This window comes from Strigops habroptila, chromosome 7 (assembly GCF_004027225.2).
Source record: "Strigops habroptila isolate Jane chromosome 7, bStrHab1.2.pri, whole genome shotgun sequence".
Classification (NCBI taxonomy): Eukaryota; Metazoa; Chordata; class Aves; order Psittaciformes; family Psittacidae; genus Strigops; species Strigops habroptila.
This window is the reverse complement of record NC_044283.2, coordinates 45100622-45128600: the sequence shown is the minus strand read 5'-3', so window position 1 is coordinate 45128600 and position 27979 is coordinate 45100622. Positions and strand designations below refer to the sequence as shown.

At 36.7% G+C, this 27979-nt stretch overlaps 1 protein-coding gene across 4 annotated transcripts in view; it reads left to right on the top strand.

Annotated features, from left to right (window-relative positions):
• The window catches only part of LOC115610186, a 59596-nt gene that overhangs the window by 1348 nt on the left and 30269 nt on the right, over positions 1 to 27979 (top strand). For 3 of the 4 annotated variants that reach the window (XM_030491274.1, XM_030491273.1, XM_032920040.1), the window contains exons 4-12: positions 646 to 776; positions 2465 to 2553; positions 5404 to 5503; positions 6620 to 6663; positions 7665 to 7742; positions 17329 to 17525; positions 19839 to 19903; positions 21742 to 21848; positions 25158 to 25269. In XM_030491274.1, coding sequence (XP_030347134.1) covers positions 646 to 776; positions 2465 to 2553; positions 5404 to 5503; positions 6620 to 6663; positions 7665 to 7742; positions 17329 to 17525; positions 19839 to 19903; positions 21742 to 21848; positions 25158 to 25269 — 923 coding nt within the window. The remainder of the gene's footprint in view (positions 1 to 645; positions 777 to 2464; positions 2554 to 5403; positions 5504 to 6619; positions 6664 to 7664; positions 7743 to 17328; positions 17526 to 19838; positions 19904 to 21741; positions 21849 to 25157; positions 25270 to 27979) is intronic. The other variant, XM_030491275.1, reaches the window with a different exon arrangement.

Genomic DNA, 27979 nt, shown 5'->3' with positions numbered 1-27979 from the left:
TACATACATCTCCATATATTATTGTAGCTTTAATTTGTGAATGGAAGATCCCTTTGCAGGTCTTTCTTAAAACATCAGAGCTAGACATTTTCAATGCAATGTAAAAGTTTTTCAGCCTTCCCATGTAGTTGTAGAACATCAGGTATTTTCTGATACCTTTTCTTCTGTTTACATTAGTATGACTATACAGCTTTCTGAGCTTGAGAGGAGAAAGGGAATCACTTCTGCGTACCCGATACCTTGCTAACAGTCTGGAATTCATAGAGATAGATGCTACTTCTGCTAAAATGCAGTTGTTTGGAGAGCATGGATTCTTGAATGACTGGTGTCAAATACTGTTCCTGTAGGAGTTATTTTGATGCTGTCTGCCTGCCTCATCGTGTGTGGTTTTGGTCACTTTCTCCTTCCATGTATAAAGGAAAGGTGAGAAGTATAACAGGTTTTTTTCTGTAAACAATTCTGCATTGACTGACTCTGATTCTTTCACAGATTAAGGGGGTTCACATGTTAATGTGATTTTAATACTCCATTAGATGTCTGACACCTTGCAATGATGATATCTTGTTTGTGTTTCAGCATGGTTTAAGGTTTTTAAACATAAGTGATTGTTGATGCTGCTGAACTTGAATTGTCTTTTTTGTTTAGGTGTTCGTGTCATCAGTAACGCTGGTGGAATTAATCCACTTGCTTGTGCAGCTGCCCTTCAGGAGGTGGTGAAGAAAGCAGATGTTGATTTGAAAATAGCTGTTGTTGCTGGAGATGACCTAATGAGTGAGGTATTGTCCTTTGTCTTAAGGCTTAGTAGCACTGTGGAAATTAGTTTATATAGCATGAAGATGACATTTACTGTCCTATAGGAGCTTATTTTGTGTATCTTTATGCAGTAGCTTTCTACCATTAAAAGCATCTAAAAATTCTTTCTTCATTTTATTTTTTTTATGCATGAAAAGAATTCTTGGCACATCTATATTTGGTGTGTGTAGGGGGTGAATTTTATAAGACTGGGTCTGCTGTTTATCTTTTTGAAGCGAACTGAATGTGATCTAAGGGCTGCTTGCTCTTCAGGAGAAACTAGGATGTTACTGTTTCTGCCTAAACTAAATAATCCTGAATGTTAAAACTCTTGAACTTAAATGTGATGTAGTTACCACATGTTCAAATGTTCATCTCTTCTAGCTGTTTTAAGCAGTTTACAGGCATTTCCTGATGTAATTTTGTTTACAGGTAGCTGTTTTTCTATTTCTAAGTAATTAGTTTATGGCCAGTAATGTTAAGTGGGAGTATTAAAGTTTTAACATTTAAAAAAAAACCAAACAAACCCAAACAAAACTTGAAAGATGAAATATATAGCTTTTTTTGACTGAAAGGACGATGCGTTATGTATGAAGTCTGGTTCTGCAAAAACTGTTGTCCATACCTGAAAAGATACCGTGAAATCAGTTTATGCATTGATAGTGGTTAAGAGGGGATAGGTTTGCACTGTGGTTAGATCTCTGCTTTTAATTTGGAAAATTATTTATCTGTATAGGCTCTGTTATTCCTTGCATGCTATTGAATGTGGAAGATGGTCAAGTTAAGATTCTTTATTTGCAAATTATATGCAGTGCTTGGACTTCCTTTCAAGAAACTTCTACCCTACTGAAATCACTTTAGCATTCACGGTCCAGAATTTCATTACTGGTATCACAGTAAAATGGTCATTATTTAAGCTTGGCATGGATGTTTCTGATCTGAAATGGATTTTCTGTGCTATTGTCAGTACATAACTTACAGGAACAAAAAGAGACAGCGTTTACTGTCTGCAGACAACTTCTACTGTTGATACCAAACATCATAAATTAAACTAGGAAATGTTACTTGTGGTTTGGAGGATTACAGTAGAATACCAAATTAATTCAACATGGAGTTTTTTTTTCCACACTATAGTTTCCCCCTGTAACTAGCATTAGGTGTTGAGTCTACGCAGTTACTGGCCCCTGGATCCACTGGTTTCCCAAGCTACCAAGACATGATCAAAAATGCTCACCTTCCCTACCTACCTCCCTCTCTGGAAACACAGTGTATTCCAGGTACCTGAAGCTGCAGAATTAGCTTTGTTTTCTGGCCATGCCACCATTGCTGTTATGGCAAACAAATTTCTGTTTGCAGGGTTTGATTTATTCAGTTCTACAGCAATTGAAGACAGTTTAAAAGCCTAGGGAATATACCAGTTCATTTTAGTTGATCATCTGTGAATAAACTAAGATTCTTTGAAGATTCACTTACTTTTCAGTGTGCAGGAAAACTGTGGTTAAAAATGTGTCTAGGGCTTCTAGCCATTCAACTGATTTGTGTTGTTGCTAATTTTAATGATTATATGTTGCTTAGACTTGCTATGAAGTGGACCTGTTGTCTGATACTAATAAAAGGCTTGGAGCAGATAATTACAAAATACTCATTGATGTGGTGTTCTGTTTTCTAACAGAAAGAGAACCTAAAAGGAGCTGGTATCACTGATTTAGAGAGTGGCAAACAATTTCCAGAGAGCATTCATAGCATAAATGCATATCTTGGGTGAGTTATTTAACAAGTTGTTTTTATTATGGAAAAATACTTTTTATACATTGACTACAACCACCTAGTATGTGAGGTTCGCCTTTGCATTATTCAGGCAACCAGAAGAAAAATTTTGTTTGTAACTTGTAAATAAACTTTTGATTTAGAACCTTACCAGGTTCTGAAAAGGACTGAGAAATGGGACAATTATAGAATACCAAGTTGGAAGGGACCTCAGGGATCACCTGGTCCATTCTTTCTAGGCAAAGCATGACCTAGACTACATGTCCCAGCACCCTGTTGAGCTGAATCTTAAGTGTCCGGTGTTGGGGAATCCACCACTTCTCTGGGGAGATTATTCCAGTGGCTGATGATTCTCACTGTGAAAAATTTTCCTCTTGTGCCCAGTCAGAATGTACCCAGCAGTAACTTGTGCCCATTACACTTTGTAGTTTACATGTGACTCCTTGTAAAAATGGAGTCTCCATCTTCTTTGTAGTCACTCTTTAAATACTAGGACATGGTGTTAAGGTCTGTCCTGACCTTTCTTTTCTCTAAGCTTAGCAAACCCAGCTCTCTCAACCACTCCTCATACAGCAGGCTTCCCAGGCCTTCGATAGTCTTTGTAGTTTTCTCTGTACCCTCTCCAGCCTGTCCATGGCTTTTTTTGTACAACAGGGACTAAAACTGAATACAGTATTCTAGATGTGGCCTGAGAAGTTCGAAATAGAATGATGCTTCTTTGTGTCTGCTGGTGATGTCCTACTCGGCAGCGTTCAGGTGTTCTCAAAAGCCAGCATCTCTCCCAGTTGATGATTCTGGTGATCCTGGTTTTGGTTTTCCATCCTCCATGTCATATACGTAATGCCTCCTGTTTTTCTGTTCAGTGTTTTTCTGAAGTCTGCACATAGTCCCCCCCCTCTTTTACATCAATGTGCATGGAAAAACTGCTGTGCTCTTTTTCTTATTATCATTGCACTTTTAAACGGCATCAGTGGCACATGACAGGGTATGGCTGTACCTAACACAGCATATGTTTATCTCTGTAAAATAAAACCTTTTAATAGATGAGTCTTTTTAAATTCTTCTTCAGTGTTTTCTGTTGTAGCTGGATTTTCTGTTTGTTAAACTTTGACTTGCAACATTTGCAGGTCATGGGTAACTGAACATGAAATCTAAGAAATGATATTTAAGATTTGCAACTGCGAGAGAGTGTTCATTCCGATTCTGGTGGCTTATGATTTATTACAAATTAAAAAAGCAATGCACATCGAAGCAGAAAGGACAAAAGCAGGCTAGTATGAGGATGGGGTATTTTAAAAATCCATTACCTCTGCTTCATTAACAGATTCTAGAACAGTGGACTCATGTTCTTGGTTTTCTGATAAAAGCGGTATTTCTTTATGAGAAAAATCTCATAATCTCCCTTAATCTCAATTGCACTGACACACAACACTATTACTAGCCTCTTAAATGAGTTGTTTTGTAAGTTATGTTTTTCTTTGACATCGTCAGTAGTGGATGCTTATTCGTAAAGCAAATGATATATATATATAGGCACCTGTAAAACAAGTCAACATCAGAGTGTATTGGGTAAAATCTGTAAATTCTGTAGATAGTTCACTTTTCATTCCCTAAATCTGATGATGTTTACAGTTTGATTCTTGATTCAAGTACAGTTTTTTCAGATGGGTATCATCCTGAAGTGTTTCTTTTGTCTCTCCTGATTTGGGCGATTAGGAATTCTGTGGACTAAGTTCACATGCGTTTGTAACAATACGAGCCAAACAGCTGTATTTACTGCTTTCTAAAGGTAGTTACACAGTTTTTCTATCAGTGTCCCATATGTATGTATGCAGAAACCCCATTTGTATTTTTTTTTACCTATGAGTGTTACTTAACACTGTGCCCAGAGGTGTAAATTGTTTCTGTATGCTGTATATTTGCTTGTTGTTTTAGCTAGTATCCTTTGTTTCATGTAGTATTGGAAAAACAAACAAACCCCAAACCAACAGAAAACAAACCAAACCACCATGCTTAATGTTTACATTACTAAAAACTTCTGTCTTCTGAATTACCTCTTGACAAAAACAGGGCCATGTGTATAGAAACTTTGGAAAAATGTTGCTCTTGCTTTTGTTCTTCGAGGCACATGGTTTATGTGGTTTGTGTCTTCAAGCTGCCTGTTTGATGAAGAATAGAAGGATCCGGCAGATAGCATGGGTTTAGAAGCCAGAAGCCATGCACTCTGGTCAAAGCTTGCTCACTAAAGAGTATAAACTTAAGCAGTTCACGTGGATGAATATTTTCAAGCCTGACAAATTTTGACTGGGCTGACTCCAACCTGGAGAATCTGGAAAATCTGTGGTCTGAGTTGCTTCAGAAATAATGACTGCACAGTGATGTTCTTGAAGTTGGTTGATATTGCAAGTTCTAAAAACACTTATGGAAATTGACCTGAAGGGTCTGAAATTGGAGGGGAAAGTCACCAAGCTTTGTCTGTGAAGAATATTGGTCTTTTTATATGCTCATCTACTAATGAATCTCTGAAAAACACTTAGTATTTTCTGTTACTGATGATAGAAGTGACCCTCTATGCACTGTGTTCAAGACAGTTTCTGTGAGCATCAAGACAAGCGTTTCAATTATGTCGTTTAAGTACCTGTATTTGATAGGGTGTTCTGATATTTGCTTTTTAAAATAATCTTAGTGTATATACAAAATGACAAATTGATTTTGCTGATTTCCTACAGGATTTTTTTTAAGTGATTTTTATCCTGTGTGTGGCAGGAAACTGATTATTTTATTTTTTTTTAAAGTAGTAATTTAAAAAATGAAGTACTTGCTGTTGTGTTTTGTCATCTTTAGAGCAAGACCAATAAGCAGGGCTCTTGACCTTGGAGCAGATATTGTTGTGACAGGAAGATGTGTTGACAGTGGGATTGTATTAGGCCCTCTCATTCATTCTGTAAGTACAAGTTAATTCCCACATGATAAGGAACTTAATTGAATGAACATTCAGCAATCACTGTCAGCCAGTTTTTGTCTCTTATTAAAATGTAGATACTAAATTAAAAATAGTAAGCACCTTAATTTTTTTTTCCTTACATGCATGAAAAGTTGCCAGTTTTCACTTCTAAACTTATAGCAGGGATATTTATGAACTTGATTATCATGAAGCTGGAAAGTGTTTTGGTGAAGTTAAGGAAATCTTACCATGTTTCACCAGCATTTCACTCCTTCCTTCCCCCCTTTCAAAATTTGATCTGCAGGGTTAAGAAAAACTATGTTTTTCTTTACCACAAGGTGGCGATAGTAGAGCTCACTTTGGTTTTGGGGGGAGGCACATCAGGTGGTCTAAAACTCTGGTCTTTTTTAATGGGTGAGCAGTGTTATTTTAAGTAGTTGAATTTCAGTGGAACATTTATCAAATTCTTTGAATTTCATTAAATTATACAAGCAGGATATGTGGTTTTCTGAAGTATTTTGAATAGGTTATACATTTCTGTGAATGACCACACACTGAAATATGCAAGCGTTTCTTTTGGTGCATATTAAGGGGAGGGAAAAAAAAAAAAGAGGGTATGCATTAGTGTCTAGTTACAAACATCCTTTCTAAAACTTCATACTCTCCTGACTTCATCCATGTCAAACATTGCCTAATTGAGAATTAAACTTTCCCATTTGTAATTGCCATTGTGGGCTGTTATTTTATTCCTAGCTGTTCACATCCTTGAAATAGCTGTCAGTGTTTGATCTACTGTAGGCATGCCTTATTTAACTTATTGAAAGGAGTCTTCTGCCAAATTCTAAATAAGAAACAATGAATGTATTGCTTGCACTATTTTGAACTTGGGAAAAATAATTTCTAGTTAATCAGAAAACATCAGAGCTCTATTACGAACTTACTGTATAGCAACTCAAATCCATGTACAGCCTCTGCCAGTTATTGTTCTTTACATTTCTGCAGTTAAGTAAAAATATATCCAGTGCATTGTCACTCAAAGCAGTGAACATACTATGTGCAGTTTTCTGTACTGTATGAAATGTTTCTATATTTAACACTTTCGTATTTTTCTTCTAGTTTGGTTGGAATAGGGATGAATTTGACTTGCTAGCTGCAGGAAGGTAAATGATATAAGAAGAAATGGGTAAATTTGTATTTCGTATCATAATGTCAGGGTAATTAAACGTTTTAATCAGTGATTTTGCATGTTATTATTAAAATTATTTATTTAAATGTTTTTGTTAGGTTTTGGGTTCTTTTTTAAGGCTTGCTTAGTAGTGTTGCTTGGAATCGAAATTATAGAAACTTCATTCTGGAACCAACTTAAAATAACAAAGTGAGGAAAGGAGTGAATGATTTTATTAAATGGCTTAACTTTCTCTTCCTGTCTATTTTGTGTCAAGAGATGAAATCTTACAGTATAGATCAGTGATTCCCAGCTTTTTCTGTTTGCCGTCACTGTTGATAGTTGAGATGGTAGCAGGTCTTATCCTCAAAGATGCATAGTGGGAGATTCACTCAGAGGTCAGCATCATTATATGGTTTTGCAGAAGCTCAGTGTCAATATTCCATTTGCAAACCCTAGTTGTAAGCCCTAAGGTTAGGAGTATGGTGCACAAAGCATAGGGTAAAATTCTGTCGCTCAGTTTAATATTCTGCATAATCTGAGTGTGTTGAAGTCCATAAAAATGAATGATTGTGTAGGTAACCCGAGTACACCTAGTTGTAATGTGATTGGATCTCCTTTTACATACGAATAAATGTGGAGAGAAACTTTGGCTCTGCTGAATTTGGGATGATAGAGATAAGGGTTTTCCCTGTAATTCTGTTGAGTGTTTGTGGACTATCACAATCAAAGATTTGAGAATCATAGTACGTAATCATAATACATTCTGTCCTTCACATTTAAAGTGAGATCTTTTACCTCTTGATTTAAAAATGGGCTTTGCATATTTAGATAATCCTCTAGGTATTAATTTTTCCCAGGAAGTTAATTTGATTCTTCATATAAAAGTTACTCCTTTTAACTCTTTCCCTTGTTATTACTGTTCTATTTTTTAAAGCTGGATTTGTGAAACTTGATTTTACAGGATATTTAGTTATTTGAATGTCATTTTCCTAGCCTTGCAGGTCATCTCATTGAATGTGGTGCTCAATGTACAGGCGGAATATTCACTGATTGGCATGCAGTACCAGACTGGTAGGTAACTGACGTCAGCACGTATGTCTGTAGTGGACCAAAGATGAGGTTTCCTGCTATATGTGTGTTGTGAAAACCGCTTCTACTTTATTCTTTGGAAGAAGCAATATGGGCCTCTTGGTATTTTTCCACCTTAATGTTACTCTTCTGTGGTCTCTTCTCCCTATTGCAGTTTTCCTTTCTGGCCAGCTGAGGGCTTTCTTTGTTAACTTAAGCAGATGATCTGAAAAAAATATTAGCCCTTTGATTCCCCCCCCCCGCCTTTTAGATTTTCTTTGGTTTTGTTTGTTGTTTTTTTTTTATCATCTGCTTTTTTTAAAGATTTGTTACTGGCTTTCATGTATTACTGTGATGGAACAGGCAATATGCATCAGCCATCAGCTAGATCAGAGTTGCCTACTGTTCAGTCACAAATTTTATGTAATTTGCTTTGGTAGAGATGAATGTATACCGTAGTCCTCTCCTGCTGTATGATGTGATCTCCACAAATGTGTTGAGCTACCAGTCCTTCCAGAAAGTTATGTATGTTGTGTTCAGTCTTATTGAATTGGATTTTCACACAGGTAAGTCCTTCTGCCTGCTGAGGAAAGACTAATGTAGCCTCCTTTTGACCAACTTGTTTTTAAGACTAGTTTAAAAATAGTCAGGGAATATGTTTTACATAGGATGAGTGATTCTGGCTGCAGTTTATTCCTATTTTCCTTGGGATGAGAGGGAAGAATCTTGTTCTGTGCCATGTCACGTAAAAGACGGTGCTGCTTTTACATGATTGAGGAGAGGGCTGAAGAGCAGTGGGAGAAATGCAGGAGAGAAGTGTGGTTTTCATCCTGTGTGTTCCTGCTCTCAATGTCACTCTGGGATGGAGGCCACTGGAGGCAACCTGTAGTCCAGGTGGATGAACCAGCAGGACACTGGGCCCGGCAATCTGAAGAGCCACTCTCCTGAGTTAGTTCCCTAGGGCAGCCATGATTTTTTTCTTCTCCTTTAGTGACTGCTTCTGATTCAGCGTGTGATCTTGAAAGGTGTATTCTGCTTTTCTGAGTTCCTCAGCATTGTTGATGTACAGGTGAAAGCACAGATGGCATTGAAAGAAACAGGGTCAAATGTTTATTTTCACCTATTGTCTGGCTGCTAGCTCTGAACAAACTGCACTTACTCTTAGTGTTGTGTTCAATAGGAAGTCACATGAGAGGGTTTACAGTAACAAGGCACTGTTCAGTTTGGAAATTTATAACTGCTAATTTTATTCCAATTCTGGTGTGCTTCCTGATGACTTAACTGTGCTGCATCATGAAACTTTTTAAAATCTCCTGTAACTATGACTCCATAAGACCTTGCTTTATAAAAGAATGAAAGAAAAAGACAGATGGAGAATGCTACTTTTTTTATTAAAATGCTTGGTAGTTCTTTAATTTTAAGAATTTTTCTTTGAGAAATGGCATTCTGGTTTGGGGAAAAAAAAAAAAAAGTTTGAGAAGTTTGAGTTTATTAAGCTATGAGCTACTAGTGTGGGAGTATCTAATTTTATAGACATGTATACATACACTGGATATGCATACTTAATACTTTTGTGTGTATATGTAATAATCATATAAGTATGTCTAAAATCATAGTCTTGTGGCTTAAAGCTGACTGGTCCTGACTTGTATTGTTACTAAACAGTATAGAAGGTCAGCACCTAATACTGCTCTATTACCTTGTCCCTCGTGATCTATATGTATCCTTCTGAACCATGCAGGATTGTAATTGTGCTAATATAACAGTAATTTACTTACTTTCAGGTTAAGTCTACTGAAGAATTAATCATGGTGCTTTAAAATTAGTGGGTTTTTTTGCAAATTCAATAAGTCTTAAACATTTGGTTGTTGAAATTCTTGAAATAAAAGCATGTTGCATGTCAGCCTGTATGATAAATTCCTGAAACTAGTCAAAACCAAGATAACGTGAGCTTTAATTTTATATTTGGAGAGGCAGAGTAGATGACTGACTAAAGTGGACTAAAGTCCAGCACATCCATTTAGGATACAGGGGGAAGGAATGAGGGGAGGAGACCTGTTAGAGCTTTGCTGCTCCCCTCCCCTTCCCTCTCCTTTCTTCCCCCCCCCAGTAAATAGTTGTTTAGTTTATTTAGGCCAAATGCATGAAGGTGAAATATGAAAACTTTTGGTCTGCAGAAAAACACATTTTCCATTTGATAGCTTAGTAGTAACCTGTTGACTCCTTAAATTAAAGAAGCTTTATGGCATGGGTGTGTTGTTATTAGACAATCTGAAACTTTTTTCAATATGTGCAGATAATGCATTGTGTAATAGTGCACAATAATACAGTAATTTATAGTCTTAATAATGACCAAAACATGCAATACTTGCTGCCACCACCATCACTTGTATTGCCAATAGGTCAGCAGAGCTCTGACAGAGTTTGCGGAAGTTACTTGAGTATGCTCTCTTAATGATTTCTCCCTCATGTAGGAAAAGCTACATTTTTAGCCGTCTCCTGAAAGTAAGTGTGTGTAATTTAGATCTCAGTAAATCATAGTGCTTGTGATACATAATGTTAATTCCACATCAGCCAAACAAAGTCATTAAATGCGGGGGAAGAAGCAAAGTCAAATCTCTGTGTTAGTTGTTAGAGTGCCTTTCACATATAAATTTCCCACTGCTGTGAGTGTGTTCCTGCAGCCGAGACTACTTACCATTCAGCTCTGCAAATGTTTTCTGGACCTTTACACTAGAGCTTAAGAGAACCTTTCACAGTATTTATGCTGGTCTCTGGTGGCTAAACAGAAGAGGTCAGTCTGTCTCTTTTCATCACATCTTATTGCAGAGGGTAGGTTTGGTTATGATTAGACTCAGGTCATATTTTGACTCTCTTTGGGTTTTATTTCTTCCCGAGAACAGTAGTACACATTGTTGTTCTGTGTTTAGCTACTGAAAAAGGTGCAAGTGTACTGTTAAGAAGGACTAATGGGTGTGAGTTCTTCTAACTTGTAAACAGAAAAGGAAGAATTTATCAAATTTTAGACTTGTAAACCTTATCTGCCTATGGTTTATGTATAAGCAAAAATAATCAGCTGTGTAAACAAGAGCACTTTATATTAAACTGAGTAAAGCCAGGCAAGTCAGAGCTCAGATTCCATGTATATATTATCATGTCTTTATGAGTATTGAGGCACTGGATTAGACCCACTTCATTCATCCAACATAATTTTTTAGTTTTGTGGGAGTTTGTTTGTTTATTTGTTTATTTAAATTTTCTTGGAATGTTTGATGCATACCACTTCTGGGAACTTAATTCCACTGCAAAAAGGTTCTTTAAGCCCCAGGAATGTTCATGTGGGTGTATTGTGGCCATTGAATGATTAGCTGTTAAAACCTCTTTCTTTTTCTTTGTTGTCTTGGTAAAGTAAGCTTTTAATGTAAAACAAGTAAAGTACATGTTCCAACTTGTGACTCTCCAAGTTACTTTAGTTGATAGAAGCTAAACTTAGTTGGTTTCTATCTGTTGACCTAAGGCATTGGGATTTCTTTAATTGTGCTGGCTGTATCTCCTTAATGTATTTGACTTGAAGGCAGGGATCTTGAAGCTGTGAAGTTTTGTCCAGTTTCCATGAAAATGGGCAGACAGGTAGAGGGGATAGATGCTGTTTACTTTTCCGGTGAGGGGAGTGCTGCTTGACTTGCCTCTTGTGTGGATTCTTTCATGTTTAGCAGAGAAAATGCAAGAAACTATTAGTTCACAGTTTATAGACGACTAATGTGCATTCTGAAATGACTTATTTAAAATAAATGTTATCAAAAAAAGCACTTCTGCTATTTGTGTAGTAATATTTGTCAGCATATGGCCAGGAGAAGTGATAATACATCACTGCTCCTTGTTTGCTGTCTGGTGTGCAGCACTCCATAGGGAATTCATGTAATGTGCAAACATGAACTGTGATGCCACACCTATACTGATAATGCACAGCTCTGTATTTAATTTCATTTAACCCCAGACATTACTGTCTCTTACTATTATTTAGTGCCAGTGGGTGATTAGTACATTGTTTTGTTTTGTTTTGAAATGCAGGCAAGAATAAACTAATGCTGATCAGTAGAATAATTTTGAGGAGATGATAAACACTGACATTTTGCCCTAAGCCAAGAGCGTGCAATGGTTGAGACTGCATTATCCTCTGGCCTGGAATGACCAAAAGGGTAAGTCAATAGTTGTAGTTTCTTAAGGGCTGGATCCAGATTGCTTAATTTGGGACTTGAACAGAATCCAGCATGTGAGTCCCAATCAGCAATGTGGAATGCCTTTTTCTCTCTAGTGCCATCTATTCCAGGCAGCTGAAAACACCCGGCATCCGGTCTGATTGGCCTGAAATTGCCTAGGCATGAAGAGTTTACATACAATGCATACTCTGAAATGCCCTACTCAGAGGAGATAAGTGATGCAATAATTTTTGCCTAAATTGGAATTGCAGCAGAAGTTAGGAAGCATGGTGGTACCTACATGTAAAGAGATGTGTATACCTTGCCTATAAGTTTGTGCTGATTTTGCCTGACTCATGTTAGCAGTTTTGAATTAGTTGTAAAAACACTGCTAAAAGTGGTAGCAGTTTCTGCTTCTTACTTAATAGCATTGCGGTTAAAATACATGCCCAGGGAGTTGAGAAGGTCAGCTTAGAGCTGCCCTCAGCATGACATTCATTGAGTCACATCCCAGGAAACAGTGTTAACTGTAAAGCTAAAAGTTCATACCACAGCCTAGTTGGACCCTGGTTCACTTCCATGTCATGTGCATTGCTGTGGCTTTTTTGTTGGGTTTTTTTTTTGTTTTCTTTCTTGCAGCATCTTCCTGTGCAAGTTACTGTACTACACTAGCTGTCCCATCTATTGTTGCCAATAGTCTCGGTCTATCAGTAGTGGCCAGAATGAGATACTTGTGGGGTTTGGGACCTTATGAGGGAAGAAATACCCATTTTATTTCAGTATCTTTCTTCTTGAGCCAAAGAGGACCCAGTACTGATCATGAATTTTACCTTTTTGGTAATACAAATGGTGTAAGATATGTGGCAAAACAAGAAGGAAGGCTATCTCAATAGCTATCAGAGATTGAATAGTGCATTATCCCAGAGTAGACAGAGAGATCTTTGCTTAGACAGTTTTCGTTGTCACCTGTGACATGCCCGTGAACTGTAACATTTCTGACAGCCAAAACAGAAGAAAAACCAGCATTTTACGTGGAAAAAAATAATCCAAGAGTAAGTCCTTGGCAGGCAGAGAACTGACAGGAGACTCTTTTAAGTCCTGATTCCTATTAGAGTAGGGCAGCAGCTGTGGGTGGTTGATGAGAAGGTAGCTTGAGCAACAAAACCTATTTTAGAACTTTATCCCTGTGCTGTAGTCAGTGAGGACCTGCTTTAACTGTTAGGGGGTTTCTGAGGTTTAATCTTGGCTTATGTTTATTCAGTGCTCTGGTTTACTAATGCATATAATTTATTATTTATTTAAATACCAAACATGCAAATCAAAACATGTTTTGGATGAAAGAATGGTAGTTGTCGTCTCCTTTCACAAACTGATGTACGTTACTTCTGTATTTGAACTCTGTGCTAAAAGAGCTACTCAAAATGTTTTTTAAAATAGTAATTTAATAATTTTTTCTCTAGCGTTTTATTAATTACACTATCATATAATTTGATTAGAATTCATTTTAGTAGTTTCTTTTCAGAATTGTTTACATTGCTTGATATTGCCCCATTCTACTAGGGGATTTTATCACTGAACTGATGCAATTCTTTTATGAAAACCACTTGGCCTCTCTGCTAGTTTGGATGCCATGACTGTAGTTGCTGCTGAAGTTCAAGCTCATAGGTCTGCAGTTTAACTCCCCTGCTACACTGTACAAAACTACAATGTGGCTGTGGGTTATGCCAGCATAAAGTTGGCATGTTACAGAGCAGATGTCCTGTGGTGCGTAGCCATCCAGCAAAACCTACTAGTGAATTGGGCAAAGAGTTACTTCTTTCAGTGGAAGTGCAAATCGGGGTGATGGTGTGATCAAAGTACTGCTGGTATGTGCTAGAATACTTCATCCAGGGAGCTGTTGCTGCTAGTGAGCTCTAATGACAAATTTAAGTAGCTGTCACTTGACTGAATCATGCCATAGGAGTGACTTAGCCCAGGTTGTTTCCAAGCTGAAAATTAATTAATGTCTTTTAACAATATACAAAAGACCTTTTTTCTTAGGCATGCATATGTTAATGTAGGTTATTATTGGCATCTGCTAGGAGCCAGTATAGGATGTATGTATTTTCCCAGTCATCCAGTTGCAGTACAGGTGGAATCCAGGGGCTTCTTACTCAATTCACTGGATCTCTATGTTTTGAATTGTTAAAAAGTGAGGGAAACTTTCAGAGTTGATGTGACCTGGGAGAACATGCAACTTCTGCAACTAACTGAACATTCAGGGAAGTTTATTGTGTAGTGATGTACCTTAAGGAGGAAACTTCCCTCACGCTTATCTCTGACAAAAGGAAAAAGTCTTCCTTGATATCTTTGCTAACTGTTGAAACAGAGTAATAATGAAAGAAATGAATGAATAGTAAGTCACTAGTTGTAGTGTTCTTTTCACTGACCTTCCTGGTCTTGGATTTCAGGGTGGTTTAAATATATCTAAAAATTCTTATCGTGCTAGGACATGCTAGTGTGCTGTGTCAGCATGCCTTTTCTAGGAACATTCTGGGTTTCACCTTTGGTTTTGGTTGTTTGGGGGTTTTTTGAGGAGTAGGGGAGGGAGGTCAGGTGTGGGTGGGTTTGGTTTTGTTTGGATTTTTGTTTAGGTTTATTTTTTGTGTTAGAATGGCTTTTCTCCTTCTTATGACTTTCTTACAAGCTTTGGGTCAACACTTTGCTCTAAGTGGTAAGAACTGAATTTCATTTTTATATAGCAAGTATGTTTCAACCTTGGAGGCCATTTAGAAGCGGTTGCAGAAAGTACGTTCGAACCTAAATGGTCTCCTTCCAGCAACTCTGGCAGCATAAAAAATTCCACCATAAAGATCCTCTGACTTTGATGGTCCTAAAATAAAGGAAGATCAGAGTCTCTCCTTCCCTTTGCGTAGGAAGGGACCTGAATAATAGTATTGTTTATACTGATGCTGTTTATCTGCTCTCTTCCATGATTCGTCTGCTTTTAATGACTTAAGTGTTTGCCAGATTTTAACCATTTTAGGGGCTGAAATTTCTCTATTTGCCTTAGCAGTATACTGCTGGTTTTTGTTTTTTAATGGTTCAGGTCTTCTGAGAGTGGAGCTTGGGCAAACTGAAGTTAAATTGATGTTTGTAGACTCAGTGGTTCAGAGTAGAAAGTTGAGTGTCTACAGTTCACCTCTTCTTCCTTCAGAACAAAGATCGCTGGGGTGGAGGTGCAGGAATGTATTGTAAGAGCAGCATGTGCTGATGACTTGGATCAAAGTAGGCTGCAGCAAGGGTACCAGTTGTCACTGCAGTGGGATAGACTGCACTGAGTAATCTGTCTTGGTGGAAGTAATTTCACTTTTGGGTAGGTGATTCAAATAAGCTGCATTGGGCTTGCTGGCAAGGTACCTGGTGCTCTTCTTGCCTTAAGACAGATGGTAGGGTCAAAGCACAAAAGCATGGCACCAACAGAGTAAAAGCTTCTTAATTATAGCATTATTGTTCAGTCACTGATCCCGCTATGTAACACTAGGCAAATTGTGATGCTTCCTGTACATGTCTCCTTACCTGTAAAATTGGGACAATGACATGTCAGTCTGTTACTTTACATTAATATTCAGGGCCAGGAATTGAGAGGGGTTTTGGGTGTTGCTTTTTTCTGTGTCAGACTTTAAAATGTTGAATAGTATATGCTGCTTGCAGCCATCTTTTCTCCCTCCTTTTCCCCTCAAAAAACCGCCAACCCTAGAATAATTGGCATAAGGAATTGTTAATTCCATTCAATTCTTTGTATTCAGCAGGGTGAGGGTTTTGGGGTTTTTTTTGTTTACCTGTATCTGTTTAGTGGTTTAAATAGTTTCAAAGCCCAGTCTAATGAAGTATATATAATCTTTACTGATTTGACTTGGGCTTTTCTAGGTGTCCTCCAGCTACTATACTTTGCAAGTTGTGTACACTATCAGTATTAAAACTGCTGATCTCTGGTAACAGAGCTTGTCTCATAATCCTTCTTTTAAATAACGGGGTTATGTTTGAAGCTTCCCAATGATAAGGAATCTGTTCAAACTCCCATGAACTTTTACAAATGTCACTGAAGAGTTCACTGGTTTCTTTACTTACTTCCTTCAAAACTTTGTGGATTTATGTAATACAAACTATGTTCATCTAACCTTTGCTGATAACCAATTTGGTTGTATGTTCAGCACATTGTTACCACTAGCACCCAAAAATAATTAATTTCAGGGATGGACTAACTTTTAAGTGTGTACAATGGACTTTAAGGTCATTGACTTTAATGAGAATGGTGATGTTCACCACCTTTCATTATTAGGACCTTTTTAGAACAATTTTGCTTTTGCAAGGGGCTGTATCGCCTTAACTCCTTGTGTCTCTGGGACACTTCCTGTGAGAGGGGAGTGAGCTAGGTAGCCTTTTTAGAATATTAAGGCTCTGTCTTAATTTTCAGGTACTTCATTTTTTTTTTCACTTTTGCTAAAATTCTCAGTAAATAAAATAAAAGCCTTTTATGTGGGAAAGCAGATATCTAGATCTCATCCACATAACCCTTAAATTCTGCCCTCCTACTGTAATGACCAGCATGTGCCTCTTATAAACTGTGAGTTATTTGGTTACTTTCTCTATATTGCTCTGGTGAGAATGTGAGGAGGAGGAATATTTTCATTTACAAACGTGTCTGTAATTTTCTGTTTTACTGCTTTTCTTTTTGCTATGCTTCATAATTTTCTGTTCATTGTTTTTTATTGTTCTGGGCTGAAGATCTTAATTTTCATACATCTTTCTGTTTCCTGATGGTAACTTTTCTGTATATAATTTATTATTAACATGTAAAATTGTCTGTAATAGGTGTGATTACTCCTGTTACCTACTTCCCTTCATTTCTGTGACTTCCAGCAAAGTCTGTTCTTCCTGCTTTGGCTGCCTTTTTCAAATTCAGAGTGCAGGATGTATTTACATGTCTTCACCTTCATGCTGTGTGTTTCGCCATAGCCAAACTAGCCTACAATTAGCAATCATGGTGCCTTTTCTGAATTTACCTCTTTAATCATAGTTCTCTAATTCTTTCAGCTTCCTTTTACTTTAACTATTTTTGTTAGTGTCCTTCTCCATTCCCTTCTCCACTATTTGTTTACTATTGGTATCTGTTGTTACATCTGCAGCCTTTGCCAGGCAATAAAATGTGCCCTCTTATTATTTTGGTTGAGCAGTTTGTTCAGTGCTTTTTCTTATGTATATTTCTTCAGAAACAACTAGATATGTTACAACTCTTGATCAGTTTTATTTAATTAGTCATTACCGTAAAATTCTGGTATGTTACTCATTTTTCTTTTCACTTTCCCTTTGTGTTTATGGGGTTTTTTTCAATGTCTTTCATATTCTAGGCACAACATAGGCTTTCCAATCATAGAATGTTCCTCCGAAGGAGACTTTATTCTTTCCAAACCACCAGACACAGGGGGACTAATCTCTTTCGGCACTGTAGCTGAACAGCTGGTGTATGAATTGGGTGATCCTCAGCGCTATCTTTTACCAGATGTCACATGTGACTTTTCCAGAGTTTCCATCACTGAAATTCCAGGTTAGTTCCCTTACATGTTAAGAGATTTGTGTCAATGAACTGGGTTATCAACTAGAGCACGCACTTTAATTTCCATGCTTTCTCTGCATATTTCTTGTTAAATCAGTTCCTTAGAGTGTGATACTGTATTAAACTGATCTTTCAATGACTTTTGCTAGAAATTCCTTTAGAAATTCTGATCATGCTCTTAATTTATCCTGTTGGCTGGCTAATTTAAATCTTTGATCACTGCTCCTTTTGCTTTACTTCTTAATGCATGCCTTGCACATACCAAGTCTTTAAACTGTATTCTGTGTAAGCAACGTTAAGGCAGCTCCACTACAATTTCAGTATTCTTTTTAAACTGCTGCTCAGTTTCTTTGCTCAAAAAAAAAAAAAAAAAAAGTATGTTTTGTACAGGTTTTCTGATATGGCATTTGAAATGTTAGTAACAATGGAAAAGTTGTGTCTTTCAAAGCACTACTCGGTAATAGTGTTTTTCCTAGGCATTTAGGTGGATATTCTTAAGTGGTAAAAGTGCGCTGAGGTACAGGATTTCCACCAAAGAGTGTCTGTTCGAAAAAGTCCATTTACTATTCTTGAAACTCTCAAAAGCCAGTAGACTAAAGGTCTGTATGTTCTGGATTTAGCTTTAAAAACAAAACAAACAAAAAACCTCAGGCTTAACAGATTTGAAGATCTGTTGGTTGGATAAGGCAGCTTGGAAAAAATGTTTAGCTATGGTCACTTGAATTTTGTTTTTTACGCCATCTGTATTATATATTCTTTCATTCTAATGGAAATTATCTGTGGCAGTATGCTGAGTGTCTTTATAAAACTTAGAAGAATTCAAATCTTAAATTAAAAACTTACTGTGATAAAACTCAAAACACTGTAGCATCAAAAATGTTTTGCATCAATAATAAAAAGTACCATAAAATTGTACAGTGAACCTTCTGCTCATGCAACATAACCGAATGGCAGTCTGATGAGACCAGCTTGCTGCTCTTAGGCACTAGTTTTTATAATAAAAATAAAAAAAAGAAACCCTAACCTTCCTATGAACTTTTAGCTTGCAAATGACCTGATATGACATGTTTGAACTTAAAATGAACTTCCACATGAACTTTCAGTTAGCCCTCTTAGAAATATAACAGATGGAAAACGGGCAGATTTCTTAAATATTTTTAGTTTGAAGTGCTTTGACATGTACACCAGTAAAAACAGGCAAGCTATCTGTTTTTGCTGTTTACATTGCTGTTTTTATTGTCCTCCTGGATTACTTGCAGTGTTTGAACTGAGAGGTGCTTCTGTTTTCTTTTTGTCAATGAAAGTTGACAAAAACTCTCATTGCTATGCTATGAGTTTTGTTTTGGGTTTTTTTTTTCTTTGTATTACTCCTTTACCTGGATGAAACTCTTCCAGGTTTTCACTCTGACTGTAGGGATATCATTCTGTATTGAGAATTAAATTAATCTTATATTGATCTTGCAGAGAGAGTGATGATGTTATTTGAGTGATGTGTAAAATTTCTGCTAGTCATGTTCACTTTTTCAGATAAGTTCTGATTTGATCTCTTCAGAGTATTTGTGTAAAGCTTTGAACTGCTTCCTAAATATTTACAAGCTCAGGTTAGCTGCAGATGAGCTACACTATGATTCTGTCTGACATGAGGTGCTGATCCTGCACTGCTGATTTTCAAGGAGTTGTGTCTATTAATTTTCTCCAGTTCAAGCTTGAACCTGATGCCACAATGGCAATTTTCTGCAGTTTCCTTTTGGCATTAATATTCCTAATACTGAACATGGTAGTTAGTTACCCTGGAACATACATTCAGGCTGTTCTGTTTCTGTTATTGACAAAAAGGCTAAAGTTAAGTTGTCCCTTCATTTAATAAGCTATCAGCAAATAAGGTGTCGTTGGTTTTTCATCTCTCTTGTTTTGTTTCTTTACCAAGTGGACTGCAGTCCACTCCAACCAACTACAGTAAATTGTTTGCTCTGTGTGTATGTGCAGTAACTTTATGTGAAGTGGAGAATAACTATTGGGCTTGAAGTCCTAAGGCTGCTTTCTTTGTTAATTTGTAAGTACGTGAATAAACATTTCAATCATTCTGTTAAAAGCCTCATTGAAGTCATAAATTCAGTCACTAATTTGTTGTTTGGGTCTCTAAGGCAGGGAGGATTGTTTTGTGAAAGGTTCTCTTCTGTGGCTGTGCAGCTATCGGTGATTTGCTTTTTAATTAAGTTCATTTGCTTAATAAATATCACAGAAGAATGTCTTTCAAGTTATATTGAAGAAGCTTAAATACTTATTTTTAACTAACTACTGTAGGTTTTGATGGTGGGGCAGTGAAAGTTCACGGAGCGAAAGGATCACCTCCTTCAGCGTTTTATAAGGTATTACCTCTTTGTGTGGAAGGCATTTTTGATTTACAAAATTTTATATTTTGAAGAAAATGCTAAATGTTTTCTGCCATAAACTGTTACCACTTTAAAATCCTCATCTTCCCCCCACCAAAGAAATACATTATTTGATGCATAAAACCATGTTAATTTATATAACAAGCATATCCACAAACCTCCTGAGAAGGCTGGAATGGTTCTTTTGTAGTAATAATAAATAATTCTCAAAACATCTTAGCCCAGTAACAGCTTTATACTTGTAGATTTTTATAATGGTGTGTTAATTTTGTTCTATATCATTGTGAAATTTATCTGCCAAGTAGTTTTCAAAATGTAAGTTATGAGTAACTACATCTGTCAAGAGAGCAACTAAGAATGAGACAGATCATCTCCTGAAATCCTCTGTTGAAAGAAAACTGCATGGCCAGTAAAATTGTGAAGTTGTCTGTCTGCCTTCTAGTCTATAGTCTTCTAATGGTCTTCTTTCCCTGAATGGATGACAAGGTAATACAGGTCTAGTGAAGTACCAGTAGGGCTGGATCCTTTTCCTGTTTAAACTAGTGTCAAAACTGTCTTTTACAAAAGCAAAGTTGAGATCAGAAGTTAACTGCTTAGCACAGCCGTATCAAAAGTGAGTTAACCTAAGCAGGGAATTGTGCTAATGTTTATGTTTAAATAGTATAATGTGTGTCTGAGCATAATTTTGTTTGAAACTTTTTACTGCATTTTTAAAATATTTCTGACACTTTTAAAACCCATTTTATGTAAGATAGAGTTTCAGTTTTTAAAAGATGCAGTATTTCAAAAATAAATAATAATGTCACCAAAGCAGGTTTGGTTTTGGTGAGTTGTAAAGTCAGAATGGAAGAGCTCTCTAAAGGCTCTGTAATTAAAGCATACTGACAAAGCAGTTTTAGAATTCAGTAGTACACCACAGGTCACTTTACTTGTGACCTTAGTTGGTTTTTCAGTTCTTTATCAGCTTTATGAAAAAAGGGTTTGTTACTTTTAAAAGTATTATGGGAGTGTAATCTGAACATGAATTTTTCTGAACTTTCATCTAATGAAGCATTGATTTTTGTTCTTTTTTGGTAGGCAGCTTACAATTTCAGTACAATATTGTCTTGTCAGCTCTTTGCATTTCGTCAGAATTTTTAGTTCAACAGTTCAAATTACATAATGCTGGAATAATAAATTTCATTTTTCTGAGTCTGCGTATGCATTATCTGCATCTGGGAATATGTGTGTCTTTTTAATCTGAAAATAACTGGTGTGTTTGAAACAAAAAATTTTCAAAGTAAATTATAAGCACATTTCTAAAAGATGTTTAGCTTCAGAAATAGTTTTTTTTACCATTTATGGCCATGCATTATGGTTATTACTTTCACTGTATTAGAGCTCTGTTAAGCAGCTATAGCACTGGAAGTCTAGTAAAATGCCTATTAGTTAAATGTTTGCAATGCATAGCATGTTCTTTTGTGTGTTCATATGTATGTGATATTTTTCCATATTCAATACTTACAGGAAACTTACATCTGATCTATTTTACTCGCAAAGATGATTCAGCTTTTCAACATCAGAGTGTTCTATGTAGCAAAAATGATAAATACAGGAAAATTTAAGGATGGCAATGAGAAGTGATTCTGAGTTCAAGAGTTTTGCAGATTTGACTCTTCCTCCAATACAATTTTAAATAATGGAGTAAATTTGTGTGATGATGGTGATGGCTCCTTGCTGTTCTGCTGCTCCTTAATGTATGAATGATTGTCAGAGAGCATTTATAGCATATCAGTACTGAATCCTGTGTAATTTGATAATCCCTTTATCATTAGGTAAATGCCACTTACCTTGATGGCTTCAGAGCTACTGCTGTCTGTCCAGTGGGAGGTCCAAAAGCGGTACAAAAAGGAAAACGCACTGCAGAAAGTATTCTGCAGAGGTTAGTATTTGGGTCTTGGAAGGGGTTTGGGCTTTTTCTTTTCAGAGATGATGAAAATAGAACTGTGATATACAATGGCAATCATATTAACCTTGTAAGAACCTAGAAGATTATAATCTTGCAGTTCAGAGGACATTTCAAGATTTAAGTAGCCTGTTTAGGGAACATGTTTTCTATGTATAACTACACTTCAGTTACATTTGACAGAGGAAGAAAGATCTCAAATATTGTTGAAAATACATGGCTGGACAGTAGAGAGAAACCCAAATTAATGATGGAAAAGCTGTGCTTCAGATTAAAATTTATTAGGTGCCAGAGAGAAACCCTTATGAAGTTTTCACTGATTAAAAATCTTAGTGCTATGAAATGTAGGCAGTTTGTGTTTTAAACAAAATTATCTTAGTACCTGGTAAAATGTGACTAATGATTTTGTTTGCTAAAACAATTTTACAGTTGTAAGACAGACTGATAAACCTCTAGTCATATTGTTACTTGGGTGAAAGGGGATTCCTCTTAAATACGATTCCATATCCTCATGAAAGTGTTTGAGCATTTACTCCAATAGTTCCAACCTTTCTAGTTGTGAGATCAATCTCTTTGTGCCATGTTTTATAAAACTTCCTATTACATCCTCTTACAGGCCTATGCAGCAAGTACACTAGGATAGACACCTGTCAGAAATGCCAGGTGTGACTTACTGCTCATGTGCCCATGTACAGTACTGTGGTGAAGGAGGAGCTGTGTGATTTCACTCGAGAGGCACAGCAGATGACAGTAGGCTATTGCAGGATGTGTAATGAAGTTATGGAACCCCTTAAGAGTCGTGTGGATACTAAAAGTATATGTGTCCAAGAGCTACTAAGAAAATCAGTGAAGGAAAAAATCTTTCAAGAGCTGTTAAATACAAAGAGGACTCTAGAGTCTCCAAGGAATAATAATAAAAAAAAACCCTACAACGCAAAACCAACCAAACAAAAAACCAACAAAACATAACCAAAAAAAGGGGGTATATTGTCCCTTTCATGTTTGCTCTTGGACATTATTTCAGACCAGACTACATGAATCTTTTCTCTGATTGAAACAGCTTGTGGGGATTAGTGCATCTGTGACTACTAGCAAATTAATTCAGCCTGCTTACTGTGCTGTCCTGAGTAATCCTCAGATGAGGGCTGATGTGAGATAGCCAAAGGCTGGTTAACTGGCTTGCTAAGTGGCCTCTAGCCCATGAGGCATGCCTGCAGCAGCTGTGGCTTGTTCTGTGTGTTAAAAATAACAACAGTATTACCCATAAATATGTTCTCCATCTCAAACACATTCTTAAACAGCTTAATGTGTGAAATCATTTATTCAGCATCTTTGAAAGATTTGTCTATGTCAACCCAGACATAGAATAAGAGTTAAGCTATTCTGGTCACCTTCAGAGAATGTTCTACCAGCAACTACATCTCTTTAGGAAGTTATAACTTCAGTCTTTCCACCACTTCCTGTTGCAAGAGAATGTTGTAAGGACATGATCTTTCAGCTAGCCAGCTTCCAGTCTGTTACAGGTTAAACTCTGTCCAGTAGTGTAATGGCAACGAGTACAGAATAAGGTGCACAAATTTAAGGTGCTTCAATCATACAGGTCAATCTAGTTGGCAGCCTAAGTCATCAAGCAGCTTTGGCAGCTTGTAATACGACTTCTTTCACTTCTTTCTTGCATGCTTGTCCTTTATTTGTTTATTCATTTTCAAAAGCAGGAGCAATTTGGCAGTATGTGTGTGAAGAAGTCTTTTTGGAGTAGTCTTTGGTGTCCTTTTATTTTTTATGGTATTCTCTTGCATTACCAAGACACATGAAAGGGCTAAAAGTTACCCACAGAATGTATTTTGAACTCTAGGATCTCTGAAGGTAATGTTTGTAGATAAGTAACTTAAAATAATTTACTACAGACATGGTTTGTAAATTTAGGTACCTTAAATCAAGTATCTGTCTTTTGGTGGTCATAAAGATGGCCACCTTATTTGTGGTACGTGGACCACCTTCATCTCTTTAGAACAGTTTGAAAATTATATTTTCTGTTTAGGTTCTCCATACTGCTAATATTTGCAACGATGATATATTAAAAGTGTCTTCAAAATGTTTCACTGATGCAAAATATTTTTCTCATCCTAACATAATTCCAGTGTTTCAACTGACAAAATCTTTATACATCTAGAAGGGCGCCAGACCAAGATTATTGGGAGACCAATTTAGGTGCTTCAGCATTTAGCTTACTTTTCCAGTCTGCAACATGTTGATAAGTTGGACTGATTTTAATGGTTGGATTCTTTTAAAACTTTTCTGTCACCTTTTTTACTGTGTGTTTTTTGTTTTTGGTTTTTTTTTTGTTTGTTTGTTTTTATTTTATTTTTGGGGGGGGGAAGGGAGAGGGAGCAGGATTTGGACTTCATTTGATTATGCTTTCAAAACTGTAGGAGTCATTTTCAGTTTTAGTGTTTGAGTGTTGGGCTGGTTTTGATAAGAGTTGTAGCAAACAGTCTGTTTAACCCAAATTCAGTATTTGTCAAAATCCAGTATTAATTCCTGGCTCTCTTAAAGCAATGTGTGTTTTCATGGTGTATAAAAAGAAGGTAGTATTCATCCCCATTATTAATCATGATTGGACAAACTTGGCGCTCTTGACACAATGTGCTTTTGGTGGAAATAACCTTATAGAAAGTTTGAGGGCTTTTAATGCCAGACTGGAAAGGCACAAATAATAAAGAAATGTTCTGTTTAAAAACTTGATCTACTTTTCAGCATTTGAGCTGTATGTTCATGAATCCCAAGTAAATACCTTTAAGGTTTAAACAGAAGTTCCTTCTTCAGTTTGATCCCCCCTCCCCCCCCCCCCCTGCATTGGTGCCTGTGATGTAACAAGGTAGTTCCTCATGTATTTATTGGTAGTTTGTAATGCCTTGTAGCATAAACAGAGCTAAAAACTGAATTGCTGGTATGAAAACCAGGAAGACTGCATATCTGTAATTACATTTCAAAATGTCTTTGTTTTAAAGATAAAAGTAAGAGCTGAAATCCATTTATTTGTCTTTGCCTGTCATCTTTCAACTAATGTGAATAAACAAAAGGCTCAGTTTGAAACCTGGGGATAAATTCAGAGGCATGACTTCCTTGTCAGTAATCGCTTGATTTGTAGTATTCAGATATGTTTGTTTAGTGTAAAGTATTCATAGTCCAGTTTACATGACAAAGCTAACTCCTGTGGACCACACAGGACTTCTTCAGGTAATTGTTTCAAGGCAGTTTACTAATAAAAATCATTTGTTGCAGGACTCGTCTTATTTTCAGTCAGCTTGGGTATGAAGATTACAGTGCAGTTAACATACAGGTTTTAGGGTCTGAAGATACATATGGACCTCATGCTAGAAGGAGTATAGATGGTGTAAGTATTCAGTGGAGTGTTCTTAAACTTTTACTGACCTCTTTTAATGTCTCCATATTGTTATCTTTTCCACAACTTTAAAGGAAGTCACTATCATCTTGGGAATTTCACCCCATCATCTTGCAAAGAATTCAGTGTCACTACTTAGTGTATAAAATTAACACTGACAAGGTCTTTCCAGTATTGGATCTTCCAGAAGCCCTGATACGAAATCTTACAAAAATGTTGTTGTAGTCTGTTCTCATGTTCGTCTAAAGAAATATCTTCTTATAAAAGTTCTCGTGATGTAGACTTAAATTGCATTAGGTGTAACTCTAAAAGACCACGTTATAAAGATTGCAGAGTCAGGAAATGGCAGAATTACTGTTGCCTCTGCAACTTTAAAACTAACTGTGAGTTCTATTTGTGAAACAATTATCGACTATATAATTCTGCATTGTAGTTTGTGACTTAATAAATGCATATGTAAGAATATGAATGATGGCCATAGCCACTGCAGCTGTGATATGCATGGTCTGTTTTCCTAGTCTAGGATATGAAAGTCTTTTTTTAAAGGAAAAGGGCTGTAAATCTTGTCGTCACTTACATGCACTTTAAATTTTTAGACAGTTTAGTGTGTTCCAGAACAGTAGCATTTAATTCTTCTTTGGCAATGGCAGTCTTGCAAAACTCTTAAGGTACATGTGGCAAAAGCTCTGAAGTTGATCTTAGGAGTGCAGGCACTTAAAATAGTTGATAACTTGTATGTATAGGAAACAAGAACATGACGTGAGAGAGCATGAGAAAGACAGCAAACATATTATTATAGAAATTAAGTGTTCTTAGAAATTGGGCAAGTTACATCGGTAGCTGTTCATTTTAGTGCTTGAGCTTCAGTTTCATCGTGCACAGGAGCAAGAGTTGCTTCTTGAGGAATGAGCTTTATAATGTGGTCTTTTTCCTTTCAAGACTGTAAACCTTGCAATGTTAACTATGTTACAGAGATTGCAGAGTCAAAGTTTTGAAACAGGAGCAGGTGTTCCAGATGTTGAACTTGTCTGTGTTCTGTTCATATCAGCTCGTTATGAGTATGCATTGTAATACATTCTTTAATTAAATTGCTACATAGAAAGTTTTCTGTCTTCTTGTATAGAGTGAATAATGATTTGAAAAAGAGCAGTTTCTTCTTCCTTACTGTTCATTCTGTCTTGTTTACAGTACATTATACAAATTTTCCAAATGAAATTGAGTAATTGTAGTTATTTTCTGTATTTTCAGCCTCAACTCTCAGGTCTTACATTAAAACTAAATAGATGTTATCTCCATTATATGTGCTTCCCATATATGCCTGAAATACGATGTGAGAGCTAAGGCTGAAATACAGGAAATCACTCTGTTGCCTTTCCCCTTTACCTGGTTCCTCCAGCAGTTCAGAAGAAACTAACCAGAGGAGCTTTTATCTGGAAAGCAGCCATAGTAGCTGCTTTCCAGAAGGGCTGGGGAGTGGTGTTTGCTTTTCCATTTAAATTACAAAGTCGTGGAATCCTAACAAAAACATGTGCCTGTTGGGGCTTCGTATAGAAATAATGTAGTATCTTAAATGCTCTTTCTTGCCATGTCTTTCCATCCAAATTAGACATGGTTATTTGGGTTGCGAATAACATGGTTCTGGTTTTGAGCACTGTTATGTTAAGCAGTATATTAATACAGTAGGAAAACAGTTCCTGCTTTGAAGATTCTACCATCTAAATTTAGAGCAGAGAAGTAAGTATGTATATGAATACCAAGACAGGATAAGTTGAACAACATTTGGAGCTCAGTGCGGATGTCTGGTGTGGCTGTACACCTCATACATGTCTGTCAAACTGGGTGCAAAAGTTTGCCTTTGCAAATGTAAAATCACTGTGTATCCCATGCTTATGTAGGCCTGTGTGCTGTAGTCTGAGCTGCTGTGTGGGGTCTTGACTGTTCCTGACAACAAAAGGTATCCTTGAGAAATCAAGAAATGCTTGCCTCCTCTCCTTCCTCAGTCTTCCCCACCTCTTTATGTGGTTGTTGTTTGCCTCTCCAATAGCTTGCTTTAGCAGCAGTAGCCCCGCATGAGCAAGAAGGGGACGTGAATCAGCACTGAGTAACCCCAGTGACATTTAATTTTTAGTATCTCCTGCTCTGTTGTTTTCTGTGGTAGAGGAAGAAGAGGTTATGACAGTGTCACATCATCAATGAGTTCATGGTTTAGAAATACTGGATGTGTTTCATGTGAAAGATATCTATTAATAGTACATCAGATACTAGAGTTTGATATAGTAAAAACTGTGCTGTGTATTCTAGTCTTCTACTAACCCTTTGTTAACCAGTTTAAGACACATCGTAAATGTGTTTAAAACACATTCTTAAGACTTGATGAAATATAACTTTTTTCTATTTTTTGTTTTAAGTATGATACTGTAAGATAAATGACTTTAAAATAGTCTCTATATCTGGATTCACCCACTCCGAACAGGTGATTCAGCTTATTATTTTCACAGACCACTGTGATCCAATAATTTTGGATCTGTGGGCAAGGAAGAAAAGTGGTACAGTTTAGAACTAGGAAGCAGATGTGAATGCATAATTATGTTTTCGGCAAGAGTATTTCCTATTAAATATTATTTGTAGTAATTTAATCTTGTGGTAGCTTTGGAAATATGGTTAAATTCGTTTGTTGAGTGGGACATGGCTGCATGTTTTC